This window comes from Helianthus annuus, chromosome 8 (genome assembly GCF_002127325.2).
Source record: "Helianthus annuus cultivar XRQ/B chromosome 8, HanXRQr2.0-SUNRISE, whole genome shotgun sequence".
NCBI classification, from domain to species: domain Eukaryota; kingdom Viridiplantae; phylum Streptophyta; class Magnoliopsida; order Asterales; family Asteraceae; genus Helianthus; species Helianthus annuus.
The window spans coordinates 77,635,334-77,661,077 of NC_035440.2; the positions used below are offsets into that span (position 1 = coordinate 77,635,334).

Here is a 25,744-nt window from a genome sequence, read left to right on the forward strand (position 1 = left end):
GCACACCAAAACGAGCGGCGCCATGAAGGAGAAAGAAGAGAGGGGCGCGACCTCCATAGCGGCGTTACGATTGAAGTTTGATTTTTTTTTTTTTTGTATTTTCTGGTTTAACCCACACTCAAACATATATATATACATCCAAAGAAGAAGAAGGGGGGCTCTCTTGTGTTGCAGGTTTCAAAGGTTTCAAACAAGGGTGGGGCTCTCTTTGCAGGTACACGAAGAAGGAAGAAGAAATATTTTTAGGGTTTTTTTTTATGGGCTTTGGGCTGGGTTGGGCTTAGCTCAAAAGATTTTGTGGTTTTTTTATTTATTTATTTTCAGTTTTTTAATTTATTTTTCTGTTTTTATTTTTTTAAAATTTAGACTAACATTATAATTTTTTTAGCAAACAATCAGTTTTTTAATTTATTTTTCAGTTTTTTGTTACTGTAATGTTTTTTTAAGTGTATTGTTTTTTTTATAAAGTTAGAAAATAATTAAAAAAATTAGAAATTAATAATTGAGTAGTGATTAGGCGGGGGCTTTATGACTACGGCCTCAAATTGCATAACGTCACATAAAGCCCCTTGCTGACGTGTCATGCCACATGTCGCATAACGCGCCCAAAAGGGCTTTATGACTACACATGGCCTAAGAATATTAAAACAAGTTAAGAGTTATATATTTTAGATCAAACCAACACATTTTTTGTAATTAATTAATACACATTTAGATGTACATAAAATGCACTGATCAGTTTATATCGTGAGAAGAGAAGAATTAGTGATGAAGAAGGAACATACAAGAATATGTAAAAACTAAGCTCAATTTTCAAGAAAGAAAAGTCTAAAATACAATATTATCTTATTATTAATATTATTTTTAATTGGTGAGCAGTAACGTATCAAATGAAAAGTGTGTGGTGTACTTGAAGATTTCTAGACAATTACTTCAAAATTCGTTTTGTAACCCCTTGTATAAGGGTGTAAGGGGCGTAAATCGGGGAGTGCCGCGGGGAGTGATTTTGCCGATAGGCAATGTGCCGCCGTTCAATCGGTGAGTGAGAGAGGGGGATGAAACCGGTGGCGGCTCACCGAGAGAGAGGGAGGAGAGAGAAGGCGCAGGTCCAATCACATCTTTTCTTTTCTTTTTTTTTTTTTAAAAAAAAAAAACCAATTAACCTAAGAGGGGAGTGGCGCCATCAAATTGGGGTGTTAGGGGAGTTTAAGAGGGGAGTTGACGTGGCACACGGGGATTGGTTTGGCGTAAGAGAGGGGACTCACCTATTAGGTGAGCACCCCCTTCACCCTAAGGGTTAGAGGGGTGCTCCCTTCTAGATGAGTGGTAAACTCAAATCGGATCCAATCAAATTTGTCCATGTCAACACCCCTCTCCAACTCTTCTCTTGCCCTTAATGTGTTATTAATCATAAAGGATGGTTTCACCCAAACCATTTAAAAAAAAGTATGATTGGTTGGAAAATAGTAGAGCTCACTATACATCTCTCTCTCTCCTCTTCCCTCCTCTCCCTACAAGAGGTACACTCCCCGCACCCTAGCTTGTTGCACGGTGAGGGAAGGGTCGACGGCGGTGTTGCCGCGTGGTGAAAGCCCACCCCGCACCCACCCTGTTCATGAAAACAGAGTCTAAATGTTTATTTTCTTACATTGTAAAAAAATAATTGATATACTTTGTAAATGGTAGTTATTACATGATAAAAAATAAGGGGAATACATTAGTGAATATAAAAAAAAAAAATTCTATTGTGACTCCTAGTTGATCACTGCATCCACCCGAATCACATGTTTGTGTGGTATTATTCTTCTCTCTCTTTCTCATTTATTTAAATATTCTCTTGAATTGTTATAAAAATTGGCAATAAGTTTTATACAATTAAAGGAACCTATACACTCTAGGTGATGTTCAATAATTGTTGAAACCATCCAAACCAAGCAAAAACACAATACATTTTAGCGAAATAACCGCATTTTATTTGGAAGTATGTAGGTTTTGTATACGTTTCTCGTACTTACATAGCATACCATTTACATAACTGAACTAAGGTGACATTTTAGGGGGTGTATAACAAACCTCTTTACCTATACAACAATGAGGGATTCGACTAGGTGTCGCTGCGATTGAATCTGTATTTGTTTCATCACCTAAGAATGGCGTATACGAAGCCTTTTCAGCTTTTAACAAACTCAGTTTTCCATCTATGTAGTTCATCTTATCAAAGAGTGTGTGCCTTGCACTTACAATGCCTGAGAATCCCATTGGCATCGGTGAGTTAGGATTGACCGATTCATCCTCGTGACAAATGTCTCCAATTCTAGCGAGCATGTTAAATGCCAAGTTTCCAAGAACCCGAGAATAAGCTTCCAAAATCGCGTAGGCGATATCCTGTATACATGTCATGATTAATTAGTAATTCAAAAGCTAGAGGTGGCAATTTCAACCTATTTGCTTGTGCCAGTCAATTTGGTAAAATAAGAAAATGTAGCTCAAAGTGGAAGGTCAAATGGGTCAAACAATACGAATGTCTCTAAATCTATTTTTAACACATTATGTTTTCTAATCATGCTTAAGAAAATAATTAGTTGTAAAATTTATAAAAAAGGGGTGACAATTTCTAATACAACCCATTTAACTAAACATGTCGACCGGTTTAGTTAATGAGGATACCCGCCAACCTGTTTACGCGCTGTTTAATCCATCCACCAACCCATTTAACACATTTACAACTTGATTAGAAGTCATCTACAACACGCTTGACTTGCCGTGGCCAGGTTCAACGATTCAACCAGACACGATTGACACCCCCCCCCCTATATAAAATCGAATCAAAAAGTGTTCACGGGTCAACACAACCTATATGGCTTGTTTTCAACCCCCAACTAAAAAGTGACATATTTCAACCCAACCCCATTTTGACCCGTTACCCAGCCCGTCCATCTTGCCACCTCTACGAACCAAGCAAAATAAAAAACGTTGCATGTGGATGATTTGCTCACCTTTCCGTATTGGATTTTCATGACATGGAGAAAGGATTGAGGAAGGTTTGGGTATCGGTTTCTAATTTGCTGCATAAGAACTTCAGCTCGGTTTATCAGAAACTCCATCTTATTGAGCTCCGAAGGATCTTTGAAGGACCATACTGTTCTTGCTGGAGATTTAGTGCTGGTTTTTTGTATCGAGACTCTTTCTTTCCATGCGTATATTGCGGCTTCTAGTCTGTTAATGGTTACCAGGGCATTGTGTTCGGACTTTATGTTAAGTGAATTCAGCATTCCTACAGCTGAGTAAGAGGCTGTATTTAGAGTCCTATAAAGATCATCACCAAGGTTTGCCTTTCCAGACTGTAAATGAAAAATGAAGCCGTTAGATTGTATATATTATAACTGATTATCAACCACTTTCAACCCATTTGACTGGGTCAACCAATTCCCCCTCCGGCTATATTATTCTATTTGAACCGTTTGAGATTAAACACAACCCAAATCAACATATTCATATGCTAAAGGATGGTGAGTGAGGATAACTAACCTTAGGAAGTGCCTGTCCAATGATCTTTGGTATAGGCATTTCAGCCAGGATGGTTTCATTTATAGACTTGGCAGCCTTGAATATTTGGTGAACCAATTTCGCCTGATTCAGCAACCTTTTCCTCTTGCCATTAGAGAGTCCACCTGCGGGTACTCGTGGCATTGGAAGCCACCATCTTTCACCTTCTTCAACACTCTTGTTTTTTCCTTCTGATCGGCTACCTTCTTCATACCAATGCTCGGTATTTGTCATTGTATCTAGCATTTCCTGTCAGCGTGTGTATGTCAAGTTGTCAACTCAACGATTTACGCAAATGGCTAAACAGGCATTTCGAACGAGTTGAATCATATTGTTTTTAACATGGTTGAGTTGACCCGCAATTTTTTTCTGTCTGTCCAACTTTTAGCAATCTAATTATTAAATTGAGTAGAGTACACGGATGGTCCCTGAGATTTATCAAAATTTTGGATTTGGTCCCTGGCTTTCCAAAAGTACACGGATGGTCCTTGTGGTTTGCACTTTGTAACGCATTTAGTCCCCAGCCAACAAATGTTATGACTTTAGCATGTCTAAGTTAGAGACTAAATGCGTTACAAAATGAAAATCACAGAGACCTCCATGTACTTTTGGCAAAATTGGGGAAACAGAAGTAGATTAGATTTAAATGCAAGTGAAGAGATCACCTACAAGAAGCAAGGAGTCTAACTTCTGTAGAGCCGGAAGATTAATGTGAACATCTGCACGGGCTTTTGGTCTCATGATCTGCTTCGAATTCAAATACATATACAATATGACACATTTTATTTTCTTTTTACAGAAAACATAAAAAATAATCTGAACACGTTTGAGTAAGGAAGGAATAGATGCCTCTAGAGCCCGGCCGTTAGCGCCATATTGCTTAGCAGGAACCAACTCGACCATATAGTTAGTAGGGGCAAGCAACCATTCCATTTCTCTTCGCCACCTGTCCTTTCTGTCCTCTGGTAGAGGCTCTAGTTTCCATAGCTCCCCGAAAACAGATTCTGTAATTGGACATACACACATGTTTTAAGTTAATTTTCACTAATGATTTACTGTAGTGGTATTAAGATCTACATTTTGATAATGACTATGTTATATGAATAAATCCATGTTGTAAAAGATAGTGCAATTACTGACATGACCTGAAACACGAGTATAATGAGGTTTTCGATTATCATGTCTTACCCATGTAAGAAACGTGTCGTGTTTGAGTTGGTATGTTCAACCCGTTTAGTTAGACGTTCGTGTTGACTTGTTCAAACTTTTTAATTACAACCCCCAACATATTTGAACTGTGCTTACAAAGTGTTTTTTTTTTTTGGTAAATCCTCTTGAGTCTTTAAGTGCTAAATTAAACAAGAATTAACAACTAACTCTATGGTATATAAGAGAAAGGGAAAGCTTACGGGCGAGCTTCGTTATGGAATTGGACAAAGCCAAAGCAGAGGAGTGACCCTTGCTCCCTCCTGTAGTATCTTCACCCAACAAGAGTTTTGAAAATGTTTCTTTCATTATTTCCACATGGCAGATTTGTGACAATGGTTCATCTTTTGTGATACCATGTCGTGCGCTTTCCCATTCATCCGGCTTTTGATCATCCCTTTTCATTATCATCCAATGAGAAGAAATTGAGCCGTAAACATCAGTGACAGAAGAAGAGTTTGAAGCATCTTCATCAAGAGAGTCAGTTGGACATTCATCTCCTCTAGTTGTAACACTTTCATCCTCACAAGAGTTAGCACTCTGAATGCAGCTTTCAAGCCCATTATATGTCACAATTCCTGAAACTTTTATTTTGCTTGGTTCAACAGACCAGATCAAGAAATAATGTAAATTCATAATCACGTTATGATATTTGTAGATCATGAAGTTACTATTGTTGATGCATTGTTAACTATACATTAACAATTCGCATACTGATTTACCAGATCCATCATAATCATGTTATCGTATTCGTAGATCATACATTAGATATGGAGTTAGCCCTGAGAATGAAGCTTTTATATGCACATATAACTTTTTGTCCAAAGTCCAAGTCCTTTTGGTGTCATGACTTTTATAAGCGCGCCTCAAAACCTTGAGGAGGTGCGGTCAAAACTGGTTGAAATTAGGTATGTAGGACTGTAGGAGATTTATATGTATAAACTACTAAATGGATTGGCTTACTTAATTAAGGGTTATTGGATCTTATTACCCCCAACTATTCGCTGTTAGCCGCTGTCACCCCCAACTATCACTTTGACGCTCGTCACCCCCAACTTAACATTTAGTGTGTTCTGTCACCACGTCATTAACTGATCACTAACTTTTGATCCAGTTACTATACTTTTAAGGCACCATAGGGATCTTAGGAAGGTTTTAGGGATCTTAGGACACCCCTAAAAGTATAGTAACAGGATCAAAAGTTAGTGATTAATTAATGACGTGGTAACAGAACACACTAAGTGTTAAGTTGGGGGTGGCGGGCGTCAAAGTGATAGTTGGGGGTGGCATCAGCCAATAGCCAATAGTTAAGGGTGATAAAATCCAATAACCCTTTAATTAAAAGGCAAACACGTATATGAGATGAAAGAGATGCAACTTCTGGTTATACATAAAGCTTATTTGGTTGTACATAGAGCACACCTCATGTTTTTTTAAACTAAGGCTACAAGATATTTTAATCTAGAGGTTGATGTAGAAGATAATGATCGGATCAAGTTATAAGAGTATATAAAAGGAGAGGGTTGGTAACATAAATCATATAATTACCATCTCTATAATAATGCAGATTCTTCAGTAAAAACAAACACATGCTGCAAGTGTTGTAGTTGCATATAAATATGTTAGTTACTAGTTCATATAGGAAGTAGTAGTAGAGGGTGTTGAACTTTTTTTCATCTGATAAAATAATTAGAGATAAAAAATATGGGCAGAAATTGTGAAGATTATTTTAATATAACAAATTAATACACAAAAAATGTTTAAGGAGACAAATACATGTCTTGAATTTGCCACCTGGATGATTGACTCAAAACCAAATCTTAAGAAGTAATTATTATTATTTAGCTCATATTTTTATATATTGTTTTCCTTTTTGCTGGTTAGCTTTTTCCTGAAGGTATAAATCACAATTTTGTTTTCCCAAATTTTATTTTTTTTTTTATTTTTGTTTCATTTGTAAAAAACGTGTGAATGGTGGATTTTATTAAATTCACTGAAATTGTTGTTTTACACGATTTGGCAACGACTACCAAATTTATTGGATTTTCATTAAAATGTAATGGTTTATGCGTTTAGAAAATTATCATTTATTCCTTTAGTTCGCTCTACATCGTGTTACAAGAAATATTGTTGGTTAGAGAAGTTAGCACCAAGGCAATAGCATTAAAGGTTCAAGTATGGGTTTGGTGGCATCAGACAACAGGTCACGGGTTCCGAAACAGACGATAAAAACTGAACCAAACTATCAGTTTTCTGTCAGTTTGGTTACTTCGGTTATGGTTCGATTAATTTTTTTTCTCCTTGGAACTCTAAAAATCAAGAAAAATGGTGTTTTTTTGGTGAAAAATATAAGGAAAGGGTAAATGAAAAGGTAACAATGGGTGAAGCTTTTAAGGGAGGGCCCAGAACTTTTCGCTCAGTAGTGGAAAGTATGCAGTTTTCATATAGAAATTTTTGGGCGTATACGTTTTCGACCCCAGTTTTATAGAAACTTTTAGGTCCGGTGACTTTCGCCCACAGTTTGAAATCTCAAGCTTCGCCACTGAAGGTAACATGGTGGGAATCCAACCAACAACTAGGTTGTTTAACAAGTATCCAAAACCAAAAGCAAGAAAATGACTAGTGTGTCCCCAGCCCCCACCACCATTTGGGCATCTTCAAGTTATTTCCTGTGTGGGTGTGGTACAACACCACAAAGAAAAGAAATTAGGGGCCACCCTCTGTATGTCGGTCAATTATAGAAACATAAAAATAAGAACCATGCAATCTTCATGGGTGGATGTATTCAGCTGGTATATCACCATCACTTTTAAGTTTTCGAATTTATTTACCTTTATTGTCCTCACCACTAACTTTTGGCCTATGTAGTTCTTCTCTGACCCAAAAAGTATCCTTGTTTTTTCGATTTATTTTAGCTTTTTAGTCTATGATAAAAAAAAAGAAAAAGAAAAAAAAATTAATTTTTTTATCGAAATGGATATTTTTTAATTATCCTATGCATGCTTGCCAAGTACATCAAAACAGAAGGTTTACGGGCAACAAGCTGCGCCTCCTTTCTGAATTCCAAACCCTAATCCACCAAAGACAAAACCTCGTCCCCATTAGGCTGAGCAATTGTTGTGGATGACCCGTTGGACTTTGGTCAGAAATTTGATAGCTTCTGGCGTTAGGTTTTTATATTTACTATCATAGATTATAGACTCTCCATGTAGGTTTCATATTAGTACAAGTTAGGGATGAGCAAATCAGACCCGATATCGAACCGGTACCGGTACCGAATTTACGGACCGGGTACTTTTTTGGTACCGATTCGGTACCGACTTTTGACATTTCGGTACCGGTCAGGTACGGTACCGGTTCGGTATCGGTATTTACTGGTTTTACCCTCAAATATCGGTACCGGTACTGAACCGTATCGAACCGGGTATATTCGGTACCAGTACCGGTACCCACTTTTGGGGATTTTCGGTACCGGTACCGGTTCGGTACCGGACAGTAGCTAGCTCATCCCTAGTACAAGTTGGTTCACGGTTCAGTTTTGTTAGTTTGACAGTCCATCCACAGTTTGAAACGGTCTCTTAACCTTTATCATTTTTCTTTTTATGATTGAAATACGTTATGCATGTATTATATTCATAAATCATATTTGTCATTCTAAATTTTTCAATACAAACTAACCCGGCCACCCAACATCACCAGTTTGTTTTATCGTTTCTTGAAACTGTAATTAGCGGTTCAGAATAGAATTTTTGTTAAAAGTGGTCAAAACAGGACCGGAAGCAACCCTCTAGAAAAGATAAAGTAGGTTGCAAAAATTATATAATATAATGATAAAATCAATACATTTTCATTTTAGACAGAATGTTTGATTATAAAGAAACACCCAACATGTACAACCCTCATAACCCCATACATGTAGGGTTATACGACACGTGATAAATATGTAAGAAAGAGGGTTATATAGCTTGAGTGTGTAGCGGGGTTATACCCCTTCAATTATACATATATATGTATGTGTATATATGTGTGTGAGAGAGAAATTTTTTGGTGGTGATGCTATGCATATCCCGGCGCCATGGGGGGAGGGCGGTGTTCCGGACGCTATGGGGCGTTTAAGCCCAATATAACGCTATATGATCCCCATTACGCATGGCTTAAAAGGTAAGGAAAACTTGTTTTTATGAATTTCAAATATTGACTTAGACATTTGATATGATTGGTAGGATATAATAACAATCAATAATGGAGTTATGAGGGTTTCAAAACGATATATATAAGTTGTTACTTTCAAGTTTCAACGACCATACACAGTTATGTAACAAAGACAAGACAATGATATATCTTATTGTAGGTCTTACAGAAATTGAATAACATAATTTCAAATTTCACAGGTATAAATATATTTTCTTTTATTCTTAGTTTACGAGTTGATATGTTGTGTTTAATTAAACCGGTTACTCCATAATCCATGCACGGTGTGTTTATCAAACGAGGTATAAATCACAACCGTAAATTTAATTATTTTCAACTTGTTGCCCGACTACCTACCATTGCTTTGTAATTGCCCTTTTTCGTGTGGAATGATATTGACGTCGGTTTACATGAAAAAAAAACTGGTTTAAAATTAGAATTAATAAAATTGAAAAATATAAATTTTGTAACGTCAGTTGTTCGCCAACCCATATAACCAATTTTTTACACTTGCTTGAGTTATTCAGATATACGGGTGACGAGTCATGTTCGGTTACACAAATTTAAGTGTGTCTGAGTTAGGGTAATGTTTATGATACTAATAGATATATGAGTCGTGTTCATGTTCGTCAATTCAACCTGACGCCCCTATATCAAGTGTGTGTGTGAGAGAGAGAGTGTACCGTTTGGTGGTGGTTGACCAAAGTCGATGCTTTTGTTGATTTCTCTATTCCATGTACAACAAGCGAGCTTCCTCCTCAACAACACCATCTTTAATGGATTATTGAAATTTAGTTTATGTATCCACAAACTTTCGAACACGAATAGTAGGAATCAATGCCTGCATTACAACAACGGTCCATAAGATTTTTGGTTCTCTTAGGTATGTCCACTCTTCTATACATACTTAACTTTGGTTTCAAGCTTAAAGAGCTATAACAAAATTCAACCTTGAGTTAACATAATTGTATTAGTTGTCCAAATCACACAAAACAATCATCGTAGGTGCTAAACCGGTAATGTTTGTGGCTGCTAGGTGCATCTTGATTATGTAGTTAATAAGTTATCGGTCCTCTGCCAAGATATCGGTACCGATAATATTAGTAATATTGACCAATATATCACAGACATTCTAGATATCAGTACCTTTCTTCTTAGTTCTACCGTTCGTTTTTCTTGTTGTTGATGCAACAAACACGAGACCAAAGATGGTAGCCGAGTTGGTTAGGCAAAGAGGTTGAAGGGTTCAACCTTGCCTAACGCAGGTCGCGGGGTCCCCCCACGTTTGCAAAACGTGGAAGGAGGTTCACTAGTATGTAATTGTTGTTTGCTGAGAGTTCTTTCTCCGAGACGTGCTCGAATCCAGAAGTGAAACCAAACAGAGTGTGTGTGGTGGATGTGATAAGGAGTAACTTGAGAGTGAGCAAGTACTCCACGAATGACCAGAAATGAGGGAATCTCAACTGATCGAAGAATGTCTTTTGGGGTGAATGAGCTGTCTTCTTATAGGGGAAGACATCTCCTCAAATAGTATGTACAAGACTAGTAAAACCTGTTTGCAGTGGAGGGTTTCCCCTTTTGGGGTTGAAGGCTTTTGTCCCCTGGATAATAGCATGTATTGTGCAGACCTGCTTTGCTTTTGCGAGCGTGGGTTGGTGAAGCGAGCTCAGATGTGATTGATTACTGTTCCCTCCTCGCTTTTCCCATTTCACAGCTTTTCAACCATTGAACCGTTTAACCCTTTAAGCACTTGCATGTTTAGTCACTTTATTTAGTCTTGGGCTACCCCCGTCATCAGCCCCCCAAGTCAGAGGCTTTTGGGTAGTATACTCAAAGACTTCTGACTTTTATGCATGTGTGTTATTGCTTGAAGGTTTCAATGGTTCGTTGCTTGATGGGTTGAAAGGCTGAAGGCAGTTAATATTTGAATTTGAATTTTAAATGATTGACAGTTGATTTGATTGATGTATGGCAGTAGATAGGGTGGCGGTTTTGCAGAAGACATTAATTACTTTTTTGCCCCTATATTAACTCGTTTTATATTTTCCTTTACTGCCGTTTCATTTTGCATCAAGTGTTTTCTGCAAATCTCTCCCCTTTCTTTCGAGGTTAGTGTTTGTTCATCCTTTGCTTTACTTTTGCTTCATAATTTTCTTTCAAAAATGGGTGCCCTTAAGGATTTAGCAAGATCCTTTTCCCGGTTAACCCAAGAGGAAGTAGAGTTGTTTTGTAAAGATTATGGCATTGGGACTGAATTTACACCTACTGCTCCTGCGTGTGATGCTTCGGTTGATAAATGTCCGGCTGGTTCCATCGCCCTTTATTGCCGTCACTTTGAATTTTCAAACCTTCGCTATCCGTTTTCTCTGTTTGTTTTGAATTTGTTAGAGTATTATCGGGTTTCCTTTGGTCAGATTCATCCGAAGGGCATGGCTAGGGTTTTACACTTCGAGGTTTTGTGCCGTGCCCTCGGATATGATCCCTCTTTATTGTTATTCCGTCGCTTTTTCCGACTCGCCAAGAATGGTGATTGGTTTACTTTTGAAGCATCTAAGGTTGATTCTGGCCTTATTTCATCGATGGTTACCACGCTTGGAACTTGGAAGAATCGTTTTTTCTGGGTTTCAGACACTATTGTTCCGTTTAAAACTGTGTGGCGTCACCCGGATGCTGTTCTCAATGAACCGGAACCCCTTGAGTCTGATTTAAATGATGCTTTTCTGCAATGTATTCGTAAATGCCCTGCGAGGGTTCGTCCCTTTCCTGAGCATTTGCTGGTTCTATTAGGGGTTAGTAAGTTGTGGGAAAAAGCTGACCGGGATCCGGTTCTGATGAGAGATGGCACGGGTATGCATTTTTGTTTTCTTTTTTCTTTTATCTTTCAAATTTTTGTCTCATGTTTTGTCCGTTTGTTCTTTGCAGTTATGTCTGCCTTGGATTTCATCAAGAGTGATGACACTTCGGACGTTGTGTTTGAGGATGCTCCATCTGTTCCGGGTGAGAATGTTGTTGTTAGGACTGCTGAGCAAAGGTTTGAGGGTGGTGGGTATGTTAGTGTGTCGACTGTGAAAGGTTTCTCTAAGCCTCTTGCTCCCAAGGCTTCAACTCGACGATCTACTCGTCGTTTGAAAGCTGCTCCTCAATCCACCTCTACTGAACCGGTGGATTTGAGTGATGATATTGAGGAGTCTGAGGACCAAGGTGTTGAGGCGGGTTCCGAAAGGGAAGGGAAGTTAGTTGTTCGTGACAAAAAGGATTCGGCCAGAAAGGTTGCTGCTACACCTGTTCAAGGTTCTTCGAGTATGGACGTTGAAGGGTTGAATCCTGATGCCGTTTATGTGCCAAGCTGGTCGGTGAAGGTTGATGATAGCTTTAAAGATGCTTCTGTCTGTGAAGAGGCCCTTAGTCATATTGCTCCTCCTTCGGTTCACAAGACTATCTCTGAGATGGACGATGATGTGATGCTATCCCGGATGATTCTTAGTACTTGCAACCTTGCAGCCATGCTTCCTCAGGGGGTTGCTCGTTTTCGCCAAAGGATGCGAGAGTATGAAGACTTTTCCAAAAAGAAAGATAAAATGAAGTCTTCAACGGCGTCAATGAGAAAGGAGATAAGCAGCTTTGCTGAGAAGGAGGAGGCTTGGTCTAAGAAGGTTGAAGGCTTATCCAGGCAGCATGAAATTGAAATGACTGATTTTAAGAAGAACTTCGAGGCTGATCGGTTGAAGCTAAAGGCGGACAGGGAGGCTTTGTCTGTTGCCCAGAAAGCCTTTGATGAGGAGAAAAAGAGTTTGAAGGCTTCAGTGTCTCGTGCCACTAGCGATAACCAGTGGTTGATTGAGCAGGGCTTTCAACAGGTTGTCACTTACCTACTTCACTCTACTGAGTTTAATTCTGCTCTTGGTGAAGTGTATACAAAATTGCTCAACTTGGGAAAACACCAAGGTCTTGTTGCTGGTTATAAACTGCATGAAGCTGGGCATGCTCTGGAAAAGTCTCCCTTATTTCGCCCGGATTCTTCTGATGTATTCAAGAGCTCAGTTGAACAAATGGAGAGGCTAACCTATCCCTATGTTCATCAGATTTCCTCTTGCTTTGGTAAGCCTTTATCTGTTTTACAGGATATGAAACCTGAGGGTCTGAATGAAAAGGTGTGTGCTGAGGTTTTGGGCTCCCTTTCAAAGAAGAGATCTTATTCCGGAGATAGTGATGATACCCTTTCCAGTCTGCCTGATGCTTTAAAGGATGTTGGTTTAGAGGCCTCCGCGGTTGGTGGTGGTGATGGCGCTAAGGCCAAGAAGTCTAAGAAAGCCAAGAAATCCAAAGCTGAAGGTTCCAAGCCTTCTGCCATCTGACATTTATTCGTAGCTTTCTTAGCAAAACACTTTATGTCTGTAATGTTTTAAACAATATTAGGTTTTCAGGAACCCTTAAGGTTCCTGTTGGTGGTTTGTTGGGCCTGTATGGCCATTTGAACAATAGTTTCTCTTGCAAGTTACTAGAACTTGCTTTAACTCTTTTCTGAAGGTCTCTTATGACCTTCCTAGTTATGGTATGATGGTTATTATGTTACTTGTGTTATGTTTGTTTACTTGCTTTGCTTGATTTGTTCAGTAGGCTCTTAACCCTTTAAGCCTTTTGGTTAGCCGCTTTTGGGTTGAAGCCTTCAACGTTTCGAGCTTATTATCTGGGTTGCTTGAAGCCTTGATATCTTTTGGTTTGGTTTACATGTTTTATTGATGGGCCTGCTTATTTTCCCTTTGTCAATTATCATTCTTTCTTAGCCTTGTCAATTGTTGAGTTTACTTTGTCTTTTGTTTTTTACACTTTAAAGGGTTCAGTGCTGCAGACACTTAGCCTTAGTGTTTATGAACAAGAAGACGTAGTATTTATCCTTTTCATTATTTCTTTGTGATTTACTTGATTTCGTAAGCCTATTTGTTGATTGTATTTCTAAGACTTAAGGAACGATTGGTGTAGGCTGTTCAAACCTGTCTATGAGACATTGTTATTTTCGCTTAATAAGTCTCATGGATTTGTATTGATTTAGGAACTCACCCCTTATATAGGTTCATTCAACCCTTGAACCTATTGAGCGATATGGCCTGGGAGCTCATCCCCTTACATGGCCCTTGCCATGGAGTTTTTTGCTAGGTTCTCAACCTGATATTATGATAGAAAGACAAGTTTGATAAATCAACTTCATTCATTCAAGCAATACCTGCTTTTTACAAAAGGTTTTCATTTTGATACAAACTAAATTTTCTGTCTACACATAGAATTTTCTCAGGGTTTTTCCGTTCCAATGCCTTGGAAGCCTTTTGCCTTCTGAGTCTGCTAGCTTGTAGGATCCGCCCTTGTGTGCTTCGAGGATGGTATATGGACCTTCCCATTTTGGGCCTAGCTTCCCTTGATTTTCCTTTTTGCTAGCTTCATTGTTTTTGAGGACTAGATCCCCTGGTTTGAATCGTTCATTCTTAACCCTCTTGTTGTAGTAGGCTTCCATCTTTTGTTTGTATTTGGCTTCTTGTATTGCCGCTTGATCTCGGGCTTCCTCTAGGAGTTGAAAGTTCAACATGGTCTCATGTTGATTTGTTTCGGGATCCATGTTGACAATTCGTTGGGTTACAACTCCTATTTCAGCAGGGATTACGGCCTCGGATCCAAATACCAAACTATAAGGTGTTTTCTTGTGACTTGTTTTTTCGGTTGTTCTAATTGCCCATAGAACGCTAGGCAATTCTTCCAGCCAATTGCTTTCATATCTTCCCAATCTCGTCTTGATGCCTTCCACAGTACTTCGGTTGGCTCTTTCGACCTGGCCGTTTGACTGCGGGTAAGCCACTGAGCTAAAGATCTGGTTGATCCTGTATTCCTTGCACCAAAGGCTGAAAGGTTTCTCAGCAAATTGCTTTCCATTGTCGGTGACAATTACCCCCGGCAACCCATAGCGGCAGATGATGTTTTCCCAAATGAAGTCTATGACTAGTTTTCCTGTGATCTTGGCAAGGGGTTTAACCTCTGGCCACTTGCTAAAGTAGTCGATTGCTACTAACAAGAATTTTACTCCCCCTTTGCTTGGAGGGAATGGCCCAACAATGTCCATTCCCCATTTATGGAATGGCCATGCCGAGGTTATTGGAACAAGATCATGTTTGGGACTTCTTGGAATTGGGGCATGGATTTGACAGGCATCACATTTTTATAATTGTTCAACGGTGTCACGGTGCATCGACGGCCAGAAATATCCAAGGTTCATGAGCTTTGCGACCACCGACCTAGCTCCAAAATGAGCTCCGCATATTCCTTCATGTATTTCCTTGATCAAATACTTGCTTTGTTCGGGACCAACACATCTTAGCAAGGGGGCAAGGTAACCTTTTTTGTAGAGGGTTTCTCCTTGCAACACATATTGTCTTGCTTTGATTTTAACCCTTTCGTCTTCTATTTGATCATTGGGTAGTTCATTACTTTGGAGGAATTTTTTGATGGGAGTCATCCAATTTGGATCTTCCTCGGTGACCACATCTTGTACTTCCAATTCATCAATCGATGGGGCCTTCAACACTTCAACCAACACCTTTTTAGTGAGGTGGGCGAAGGTCAGGGATGCTAATTTACTCAAGGCATCGGCCTTTTTATTTTGAGACCTTGGAATTTGCTTGATGATGCATGTTTGGAAGGTGTTCATTAAGTCCTTGGACTTCTCTTTATATCTCCTCATGTTGGGTTCTTTAGCAATATAGCTGTCGTTAACTTGGCTTGAGACTAGCAATGAATCTGTGAACACTTCAAGCTTCTGAACTTTCATTTCATTGGCCAGTCTTAAACCAGCGATCAATGCCTCGTATTCAGCCTCGTTATTGGTGGTCTGAAAATTAAAACGGAGGGCATATGTAAATTCTAACCCTTCAGGGTTGATTAGAACTAAACCGGCTCCTGACCCTTCAACGCTTGAAGCCCCATCAGTGAATAATTTCCAGGCTTCAGGGTTGGAGGGTTCAGTGGTTGTGGTGTTTACTTCGTCAACTATTTGGCTTGGGACTTCTACCAGGAAATCAGCCAGAACCTGAGCTTTAATGGCTTTTCGTGGGACATAGGTGATGTTGTGTTCACCTAGTTCCACTGCCCATTTTGCTAGCCTTCCAGAGTTTTCAGGTTTTTCAAGCACATTCTTGACAGGTTGGTCAGTGACCACTTGTATAGGATGTGCTTGGAAGTACCTCCTAAGCCTTCTAGCTGTTTGAACCAGAGCTAGGGCAAGTTTTTCGAGGGGAGGGTATTTGGTTTCAGCTAATTTTAGAGTTTTGCTGAAAAAATAAACGGGTACCTGAGCCTTGTCTCTTTCAATGGTGAGGACTGCGCTGATGGCTTCGTCAGCAATTGAAAGGTACACCGATATTACCTCCCCGGTTTCTGGTGCTGCAATATCTGGTAGGGAGGCCAAGTGCTGCTTCATTTGATTGAAAGCTTCTTCAGCTTCATCAGTCCATTTGAAATCCTTCTTGTCTGAGCAGTTCTTGAGCGTTTTGTAGAAGGGCAGAGATCTTTCGGCCAATTTTGAGGTAAAACGCTTCAAGGCTGCAAGCTTCCCATTTAATCTTTCAACCTCTTTCTTGGTTCTTGGTGGTTTAGCTTCGAGGACAGCTTTTACCTTGTTAGGGTTGGCCTTGATGCTTTGCTTTCCGACGATGTGACCCAAGAATTTTCCTTCCTCAAATCCAAACGAGCATTTCTCCGGATTGAGCTTCATGTTTACCTTTCTGAGGTTCTTGAAAGTTTCTTGAATATCGTCAAGCATTTGGTGTTCCGTCTTGCTTTTAATAACCAAGTCATCAACGTATGCCTCCATGTTTTTGCCGATTTGGTTTTCGAAGGCCTTGTCGACGAGTCGTTGATAGGTGGCACCTGCATTTTTGAGGCCAAAAGGCATCTTTTGATAACAAAAGATACCTTTGTCTGTGTGAAAGGCTGTCTTTTCTTCATCCTCCTTCTTCATGAGGATTTGGTGATACCCTTTGTATGCATCAAGAAAGCATTTAAACGAATATCCTGTGAGGGAATCGACCTTGAGATCAATTTCCGGTAGCGGGTAACAATCTTTGGGACAAGCTTTGTTAAGATCTTTAAAATCTATGCACATTCTCCAAGAGTTGTCGGGTTTCTTGACCATAACCGGGTTTGCAACCCATGATTGGTACTTGACTTCTCGGAGAATGCCGGCCGACACAAGTTTTTCAACTTCTTGGCAAGCTGCCAGGCTTCTTTCGGGTGCCAGGCTTCTTTTCTTTTGGACCACCGGTTTGACATCCGGTGGTATTCTTAACTCGTGCTCGGCAATGTTCCGAGGGATCCCAGTCATATCTTCAGGACACCAAGCGAATACATCACTGTGATGTGTTAGCAGCTTTTAAAGGTATGAAAGGGTCTCCTGGGAAAGGTTTGGGTTGACCCTTATTCGTTGCTCAGGGTATTTAGGGTTTATGACCAACCCTTGCCTGTCTTCCTCACTGTTCGAGCTTTCACCCTCAATTATGTAAGCTTCCTGCGAGGGTTGAAGGGTTGCTATCCCCCTTTCAGTAGGGAATTTGACTGTGCCATGGCCAACAGACACTGCCATGTAAAATGCACATTGTCCGGGCCTCCCTATGATTACGTCATAACTTGAGGGGATGTTGATAACCACAAAGGTTAATGATTGGGTTCTCTCTTTCGATCCTTCGCTGAAACGAACATCAAGGGTTAGCTGCCCCAGAGGCTTGAGGGGTATATCGGCGATACCTTTTATGGAGGCTCCGGAAGGTTGAAGCCTTGAACGTTCTTCATTGCTTAAACGGTTGAAGAACTTTTCGAACATGATTTCAGTGGCTGCCCCTGTATCTATGTATGCTTTACATGTTTGCAGTGTTCCTACTGTGGCCTCTACCACAAGGGGACTGGGAAGCGGGTTCTTCTTCGTAGGGGGGAAGCAAACACACTGAAGCTCCCAAGCTTCCAACCGCTGCCTTTTGTGAGGAACCTTCTCATCAGAGTACACCATATTGACTTCCTTCCCTTTGCTTTCAGCCATCTTGTCTCGAACTCCTTTTACCAAATGGGCGATTTCTCCTGACTTAACAGCCTCTTCAATTCTCTTTTTTAGTTGGAAGCAATCGTTGGTGTGGTGTCCCTTTTCTTCATGAAACTCGCAGAATTGTGTGGAGTTCTCATTTTTTCTGCTTTTGGGGAGAGGCCTGGGAGGTCTAAAGTTTTGTTTAACTTCTTCTGTTGCCAGGATTTCCTGAGGGGTCTTGGTGAGGGGAGTGAAACTTGTGCCTTTGTCTCTGCTTGGAAGGTTTCGACCTTCGGTCCTTCGTGAGTCTGAACCTTTTAGGCGCCTGTCGTAGGAGTTGAAGTTTCCCCTTTTTCTAACCGGGCTATTGCTTCGCCAGCCGGACCCTCTTTTCCTTTGTTCCTTGATGTCTACAGCTTTCTCTCCCCGAATGTGAGCTTCGACCCTTTCAAGGGCTTCTTCCAGGGTTTTGGGCAGAGATTTGTTGAAATCTCGTGTGAGGTACTTAGAGGTTATGGCATTCATAAAGCCAGCCACTCTCATTTTCTCATCTGCCCCTACATAGGTCAGACCTTCCTTCTTATATCGTTCAATGAAAGCTCGAAGACTTTCATCATCACGTTGTTTTATCTGGAAGATTACTGTTGCGTCTTTGACATATCGCCTTTGCTGGGAGAAGTTTTCCAGAAAACCCCTGCTGAGATCATCAAAGCTTCGAATGCTTTGAGCAGGTAGGTCGTTGAACCAGATTCTGGCGGATCCAACAAGAGTCTGCATGAACATTAGGCAACATTCAGTGTTTGACCATTTTTCTATTCGAGCTGCACCGGTGAAGATCTGGAGATGGTCCTCGGGATCTTCAGTCCCACCATACGTCCTGATGTGGGTTGGCATCTTGATCTTTGATTGAAAATCATAATCGGCTATCTGCCTTGAGAAGCATGAGAGGTTGCTTGGCTTATAGGGTTTAGCCAAGTCCTCTTCAGGCCTTGTATCCACGTTGTTACTATTGCCGTGATTCCCCTGAGTGGCTAGCACTTGATTAATGAAGTGTTGCCACGGGAAGTTGGCCATCATTTGGGACATCATATTGGGTATGAGGTTGAAGCCTTGAAGGCTTCCTGGACCACCCGAGCAGTTTATTCCAAGAGGGGTGCTAGTAACAGCACTTCGTGCTAAAGGAAGCACGGACAGAGCTTGCTCCCATGTGGTTGTTAAAGAAGCTGGATAGCTTGTCACCGGGGACTGTAGGAGCTGGTCAAGCGTTAGCTCATGTCCCAGAGGAGTACCACTAGTAATTGGTTGGGAAGAGAGGATAGGATGTACCGTAGGATTTGTCATAGTGGACAGATAAGGGTGAGGGTTTGGAGGGTTGCTGGGACCAGCCTCACTTCTTGTGGTAAAAGGAGGTAGGGGTGGCCCGGGAGACAGCGTTGGCTCAGGTTCGTCATAATCTAAACGAATCCTTATACCCTTTTCCCTTTCTTTACTCACATGTTGGTTAAGAAGTGACCTTAACTCGAGGAAATTATTAGCGACCCCCTCGGGGGTAAGTTCAACACGCGCCGGGGTGTCAGATACACCGACATTGGGCGATGGAGCCTCGGATCTGGATGGGGTTGCGGTGTTGAAGGTAAGGAACTCGGGTGTGCTCCCCGGAGTCGAGAAAGGTGTTGTTATAGTCGTATGAGCTTGGCCACTACCCGGGGTGGAAGTGTTAGGGATCTGGTTCACTTCTCCCGGAGATCCACTTTCAGACATGGTGACTTTGAGTGAAGAGAGCTACACTACTAGGTCTTTTTTGAGAAGAAATAGCGGCGTAGCCCCACGGTGGGCGCCAACTTGTTGATGCAACAAACACGAGACCAAAGATGGTAGCCGAGTTGGTTAGGCAAAGAGGTTGAAGGGTTCAACCTTGCCTAACGCAGGTCGCGGGGTCCCCCCACGTTTGCAAAACGTGGAAGGAGGTTCACTAGTATGTAATTGTTGTTTGCTGAGAGTTCTTTCTCCGAGACATGCTCGAATCCAGAAGTGAAAGCAAACAGAGTGTGTGTGGTGGATGTGATAAGGAGTAACTTGAGAGTGAGCAAGTACTCCACGAATGACCAGAAATGAGGGAATCTCAACTGATCGAAGAATGTCTTTTGGGGTGAATAAGCTGTCTTCTTATAGGGGAAGACATCTCCTCAAATAGTATGTACAAGACTAGTAAAACCTGTTTGCAGTGGAGGGTTTCCCCTTTTGGGGTTGAAGGCTTTTGTCCCCTGGATAATAGCATGTATTGTGCAGACCTGCTTTGCTTTTGCGAGCGTGGGTTGGTGAAGCGAGCTCGGATGTGATTGATTACTGTTCCCTCCTCGCTTTTCCCATTTCACAGCTTTTCAACCATTGAACCGTTTAACCCTTTAAGCACTTGCATGTTTAGTCACTTTATTTAGTCTTGGGCTACCCCCGTCATCACTTGTTATTGCTGGTATTAGTGTTTTAAGTTTTAATTGTTAGTTGTAACTGTTAAATGTTAGTGTTTTAAGTCTTAGTCAGTTCCTACTTGCTACAGTTATTAGTGTTTTGCGTGTTGCAAAAAAGCTTAATTTGTTAATGGTATGAGAGTATACTAAATTGTTAGTGTTATATATATATATAGAAAGTGTATCGTACAAAATGCCTTAACGTACGAAGCGGGGCTATGGCAAGTTTGCATGTTATAACCCCAGAAAGGAAATCTCGCTTGAAAAAAAAACCAAAGATAGCATGTTAAAAAAATCGCATGTTGCTGAAAAACAAAAATCGCATGTTCAAAAAAAAATCGGCATGTTGATACTGCATCTCGTACGCAATGTACGTTAAGACAAATTGTACAATAACCGGCCTCTATATATATATATATATATATATATATATATATTTAACATGATATTAAATTACCGACATCCCACCGTGATTACCGAAATCTCAATTATCGGTCCTTGACCGATATCCGATATTTTACCACATTAACTACTTAGCTTGATACGAATCCGAGCATGACACGAATCATGTTAGACACTGGGCTCAAAAATTGATGTGGTGATGAGATTGCATCACGCGATGTGATTCCACGATGCGGTTTGATGCGACCAGTATTTGAACAAAATGGACCGTTGATTGAATGGGTCTATGTTTTCTAAATATGATTTGAACTAATCTAACGACTGATTGAGCAATGAGTTTGAGTATTTGAACAAATTAGACCATTGATTGAACAAATTTAACAAGAGATGATAAGTACGTCTTATATTTTTATGTCTAAAGTTAAAAGGTTGAAATGTTATCTATAAACATCTTTTATGGTGGTCAAAAGTTTGAACTCTAACACGACACGCAAATGTGTGGTTGACACGAACACAACCCGTTTTACCTTTTTTACATATAAATACTTAAAAAAATTACAAATGGAAAAACAAAAGTATATAAACCAATTACATTTTCATTGTGGATTCTTATATCAATTTCTATTTTAAATTTTGTATTTTGACATTAACTTCACAATTAGTTTAAGTTGTGACATAAACGGGTTAAGCAAATCCAACAATGGACTTGTGAGGTTGACATGCCATATAGGGGCGGACCCACTATTTGGTCAACGTGGACGGCTGCACCCCTTGAAAAAAAATTTAGTGCATGTTTTAAGCAAAAAATACGACATCATCCCTTGAAAATATAGTTGAACACCTCATCCGCACCTCCAACAAATAAGTTTTGGGTCCACCACTGATGCCACATGCACGGGTTCGATATAAAATTGCCCCAGACTTGGTAACCAGTAATTTCGTATAAAAATCCTATGATGTTTTCTTTGGTTTAACGAACACAAACCCTAAATTCTCTTGGTAAGAGAAATGTAAGTGAAGAATATTGACTTATAAATCTACTCTATTATGACAAAACACACGTTTTTTTTTTTTCAAATTGATTGCAACGGGTGAGTTGGTACATTCATGTGGTCTATCATTACTAACTAGTGAACAAAATATAAGATGATCAAATAACACACGAGAAAATGTGGTTTGTAAATCTCTAATCATCAGCCTTTCAATTTCAACCAAAGATATCAAGCGATGGTAAGTTTATTCAACTTCTTTTTATGACATTCTTTTTCTAAATTGACATTATAACGAAGTAGAAAAACACTATCAAAGTATCAAATGGATCATATAATTTTGAAATAGTTGGGACAGAACCATAAGGAAAAAGTATAAAAGTTAGTTAAATGTCAATTTAGAAAAGGACACGTACCAATAAAAAAACATGGTGACACAAATCTTCATTCCAATAACCAAAATAACGGAGTGAGCCATATAGTTGTGTGTATATATATATATATATACACGAGGTTAGAATCTCATGTATTACACAAATTATATAAATGTAATACTAAACAATATATGTTTAAAAACCTCGTTTATTATGTAGGTTAAATAAATGTAATTTTATATATTGAATAAAAAAGTTATGTCTTTAAAGACAATGAATATAATTTTATATACCAAATAAAAAAAAATATATATCTTTAAAAATTTCGTGTATTACGTAGTTTGAATAAATGTAATTTTATATACTAAATAATAAAAAAAGTTATATCTTAAAAAAAATCTGTATATTACACTGGTTACTGGTTGAATAAATCTAACTTTATATGCCAAATAATAGAAAAATTTATTTGAAAAACTAACGGATATACTCGATATGTGATGATAGGTTGATAAGAAGATATAATGGTCAAACATGTTATTCAAGAAACAAATCAGCAGCCATTTAAGTGATAAATGTAAATTATATCTTTAAAAAAAACCCGGTATTATACGGGTTGAACAAATCTAATTTTATATATCAAATAAACTATTGAAAGTAATATGTAATTTGATTTATAACTTATGTAATAAAATCCATATAATATTTTTTTAATAATAAAAATAAATTATATATTAATAAAAAGTTTGGTTTTCGTAAAAAAAATAATTTTGTTTATTTAAAAATATTTTAAATTTGAAGATATGATAATATTTAATATTAATTTATTATTTATTTAATTAATTAATATAAGATAAGTATGTAAGAGAGGTGAGAAAACTCAAGAGTAGATGCCTCCATGTCACGTGTCACACGTTGATTTATTTTATTATATATAGATATAGATATAGATTTAATTTTAAAAGTCTAATAAATTAAATAAAATTAATCAGTTTCTCAAAGTCTATTAAATTGATTATTCATCAAGATAATTTATTAGAAAGCTAAACTATAATTATCATTAAACAGAAATTTCAATTACAAAAGGTAATATATCACACTAAAATTAATTGAATACATCCATTATAAAACGTAAACTGGACAGAATTCAATGGTATTTATCATTTGTGATGTTAAAAACTAGATGTGTCCACGTAACTATTCATATATAAATGCTTGAATATTGATGATCTATTATAATTGGGGTGTAATATCTCCATCACAAAAAAAAAAAAAAAAAAAAAAAAAAAAAAAAAAAAACCTTTAATGCTTTCAAACTAAAGTTTGTAATAATATTTAACTAAGATGTTTTTAATTGATGTCTTTTTATGTATAGAATAATATCTATTAAAACTTTGAATATGGTAAATATATGCCAATATGGTATAGCACAGTTGGTCAGGGGGTTTTCCACTAAGTGATTTTCTCTTGGGAGTTGGAAATCCAGTTGATTTACCGTTAAAAAAAAGGTAAATACATGCAACTTTATTATTAATTTTTATAATATTTACATATGATTTTTTTCAAGTGTTTAATGAAGAACAAATTATTAATTTTCATAATATTTACATATGATTTTTTTCAAGTGATTAATGAAGAACAAATTTTGTGATGGCCAAAACTTAACTCTAGAGATGGCAATTAGTATTCACGTACTCAGGATTTTTTAGTCATCATGTTATTATTCGAAAATGTTTGGTAATTTGGTGTCATTAACCATCGAGTACGTAAATCACATATAATAAACAAGTATGACATACTATATGACATATTTACGTAAATCACATATAATAAAGGAGTATCACATACTATATGACATATTTTTACACACCAGTGTTTACTGTTTATGCGTGTGGATTCCCACGTGTCTTGTGCAAACTTTCTTTTAGAGAGAAATCAAATATTGACAGACAGTCTATAGAATTTATAAAACCAGTCGATATAAAACTAAATTTTAAGGAAACACTTTTTTAACAACAATTCTTACACATAAAATCCCTTAATCTTTAAGTCCAGATATCTGAAATCATATAACTTTTTTTAGCGGCAAACACCATAAGTCTGTAACACCAAACCATTATAGGTGAAGGAAAGATTTTCTTAACAATTATTAAATGACTAAATCTTTAAAAAAGTAGTAAATGTTGGGGTAATTTAATTCTTCTACGGATTACAAATAAACTCATTTTTAAAATCATAATATAAACAGTAAGATTACCGACGATAGTAATATATATATTGGAATATCATAGCATAAAAACACTTAAAAGTTAGGTCAAAACATTACTTCAAAACAAATATTACAAAAAATAAATATATATATTTAAAAAATTAATATAGTTTTAAAAAAGTCTGGTTCTCAAGATCCTTTGGAACTACCACAACACAGATAAAAATAAAAACAAAGAAGATGATACTCACCGGAATCCAACCGGCACCGGTACCGATCATCATCGACAAAAGCGATGATCTCGTTTCATCAAAACTTGTTAATTAACCAATTACGATCAAAGAAAACAACAGATTTCGCAACCAAAATCATCACACATAACAGTTGAGTAATTATTCTCCGCAAGCAGCACACAAATTTGAAGATCTCGTTTCAAAACAACTACACGTGATCGGTTCGTACCAAGTGATTATCGATTAGAGAGAACGTTGAGTAATTTTGCTCGGATAACTGAAACCTAGAGGAAGAAATTAGTTACCTTAGTGATGAATGTAAGGCAGAGAAAATCGATACCGGCAATGCTCGTTTCATTCGAATCTGTTATGACGTCATCGCCATTGCTGTGTGTCAGTCAGTGTATTGGAGTGAGAGGGGTGGGTGGAGACGAAAGACTGAATGAGGAATTTGGTTTTGTAATGGTGTGAGCCTTGGATCCATTTATAGTTTGGGTTTCTCATGGATAGTCCGAATGGTATACGGTTGTTTTTAAATTCGTTTTTGTTTGCTTTTTTTTTTTTTTTAATATCTTATTATTTTGATATTGATTTTATTTATTGTCTATTTTAAGACCTACATTACAAGTAAGGTGAATCTTGAAGTCATTGTCAATGATCAAACATTCAAGCATGTTTCTATTTTTTTTTTTTTGAACGGGTAACGAATTTTATTAGAGCAATACCTGTTAACTAAAACGTTAACCTGATAATTTACAAGGTCCAACAAAATACAATACATCATACACCCACGCTACCTAACTCAAAACTACACCAATCATCCAACATTAACGATGAGCATTTCGCTCTATTAATATGGATTAACGATTAATCTAGATTAATCGTTAAGGTACGGACTAACGATTAATCTAGATTAATATGGATTAACTGGATTGTGATTTTTATGTGTAATGTTCATTTACATACAAATATATATATCTATATATATGTGTATGTATACATAAGGGATGGTTCAAATGAAAACCAATTTTATTGCGAAAACTCGAAAACTAACTAAAAAAGCCTAAAAAACACAAT

At 38.2% G+C, this 25,744-nt stretch overlaps 1 protein-coding gene across 6 annotated transcripts; it reads right to left on the reverse strand.

Annotated features, from left to right (window-relative positions):
• Window positions 1-1,950: 1,950 nt before the first annotated feature.
• Window positions 1,951-25,156, reverse strand: LOC110873077 (rop guanine nucleotide exchange factor 14). 6 transcript variants are annotated; one of them, XM_022122004.2, is made up of 9 exons: window positions 24,973-25,124; window positions 24,686-24,875; window positions 9,627-9,784; window positions 4,956-5,336; window positions 4,396-4,550; window positions 4,216-4,290; window positions 3,529-3,795; window positions 2,997-3,341; window positions 1,951-2,385 (listed from the first exon to the last, which is right to left on the reverse strand). In XM_022122004.2, the coding sequence occupies exons 3-9, from the start codon at window positions 9,712-9,714 to the stop codon at window positions 2,041-2,043; spliced, it is 1,656 nt and encodes a 551-aa protein (XP_021977696.1). In that variant the 5' UTR covers window positions 9,715-9,784; window positions 24,686-24,875; window positions 24,973-25,124; the 3' UTR covers window positions 1,951-2,040. The 6 variants fall into 6 exon arrangements, with proteins under 6 accessions (XP_021977696.1, XP_035832578.1, XP_021977698.1 ...); XM_035976685.1 differs by lacking the exon at window positions 24,686-24,875 and having other exon boundaries at window positions 25,008-25,156; XM_022122006.2 differs by lacking the exon at window positions 24,686-24,875 and having other exon boundaries at window positions 4,956-5,330; window positions 24,973-25,129.
• Window positions 25,157-25,744: the final 588 nt, after the last annotated feature.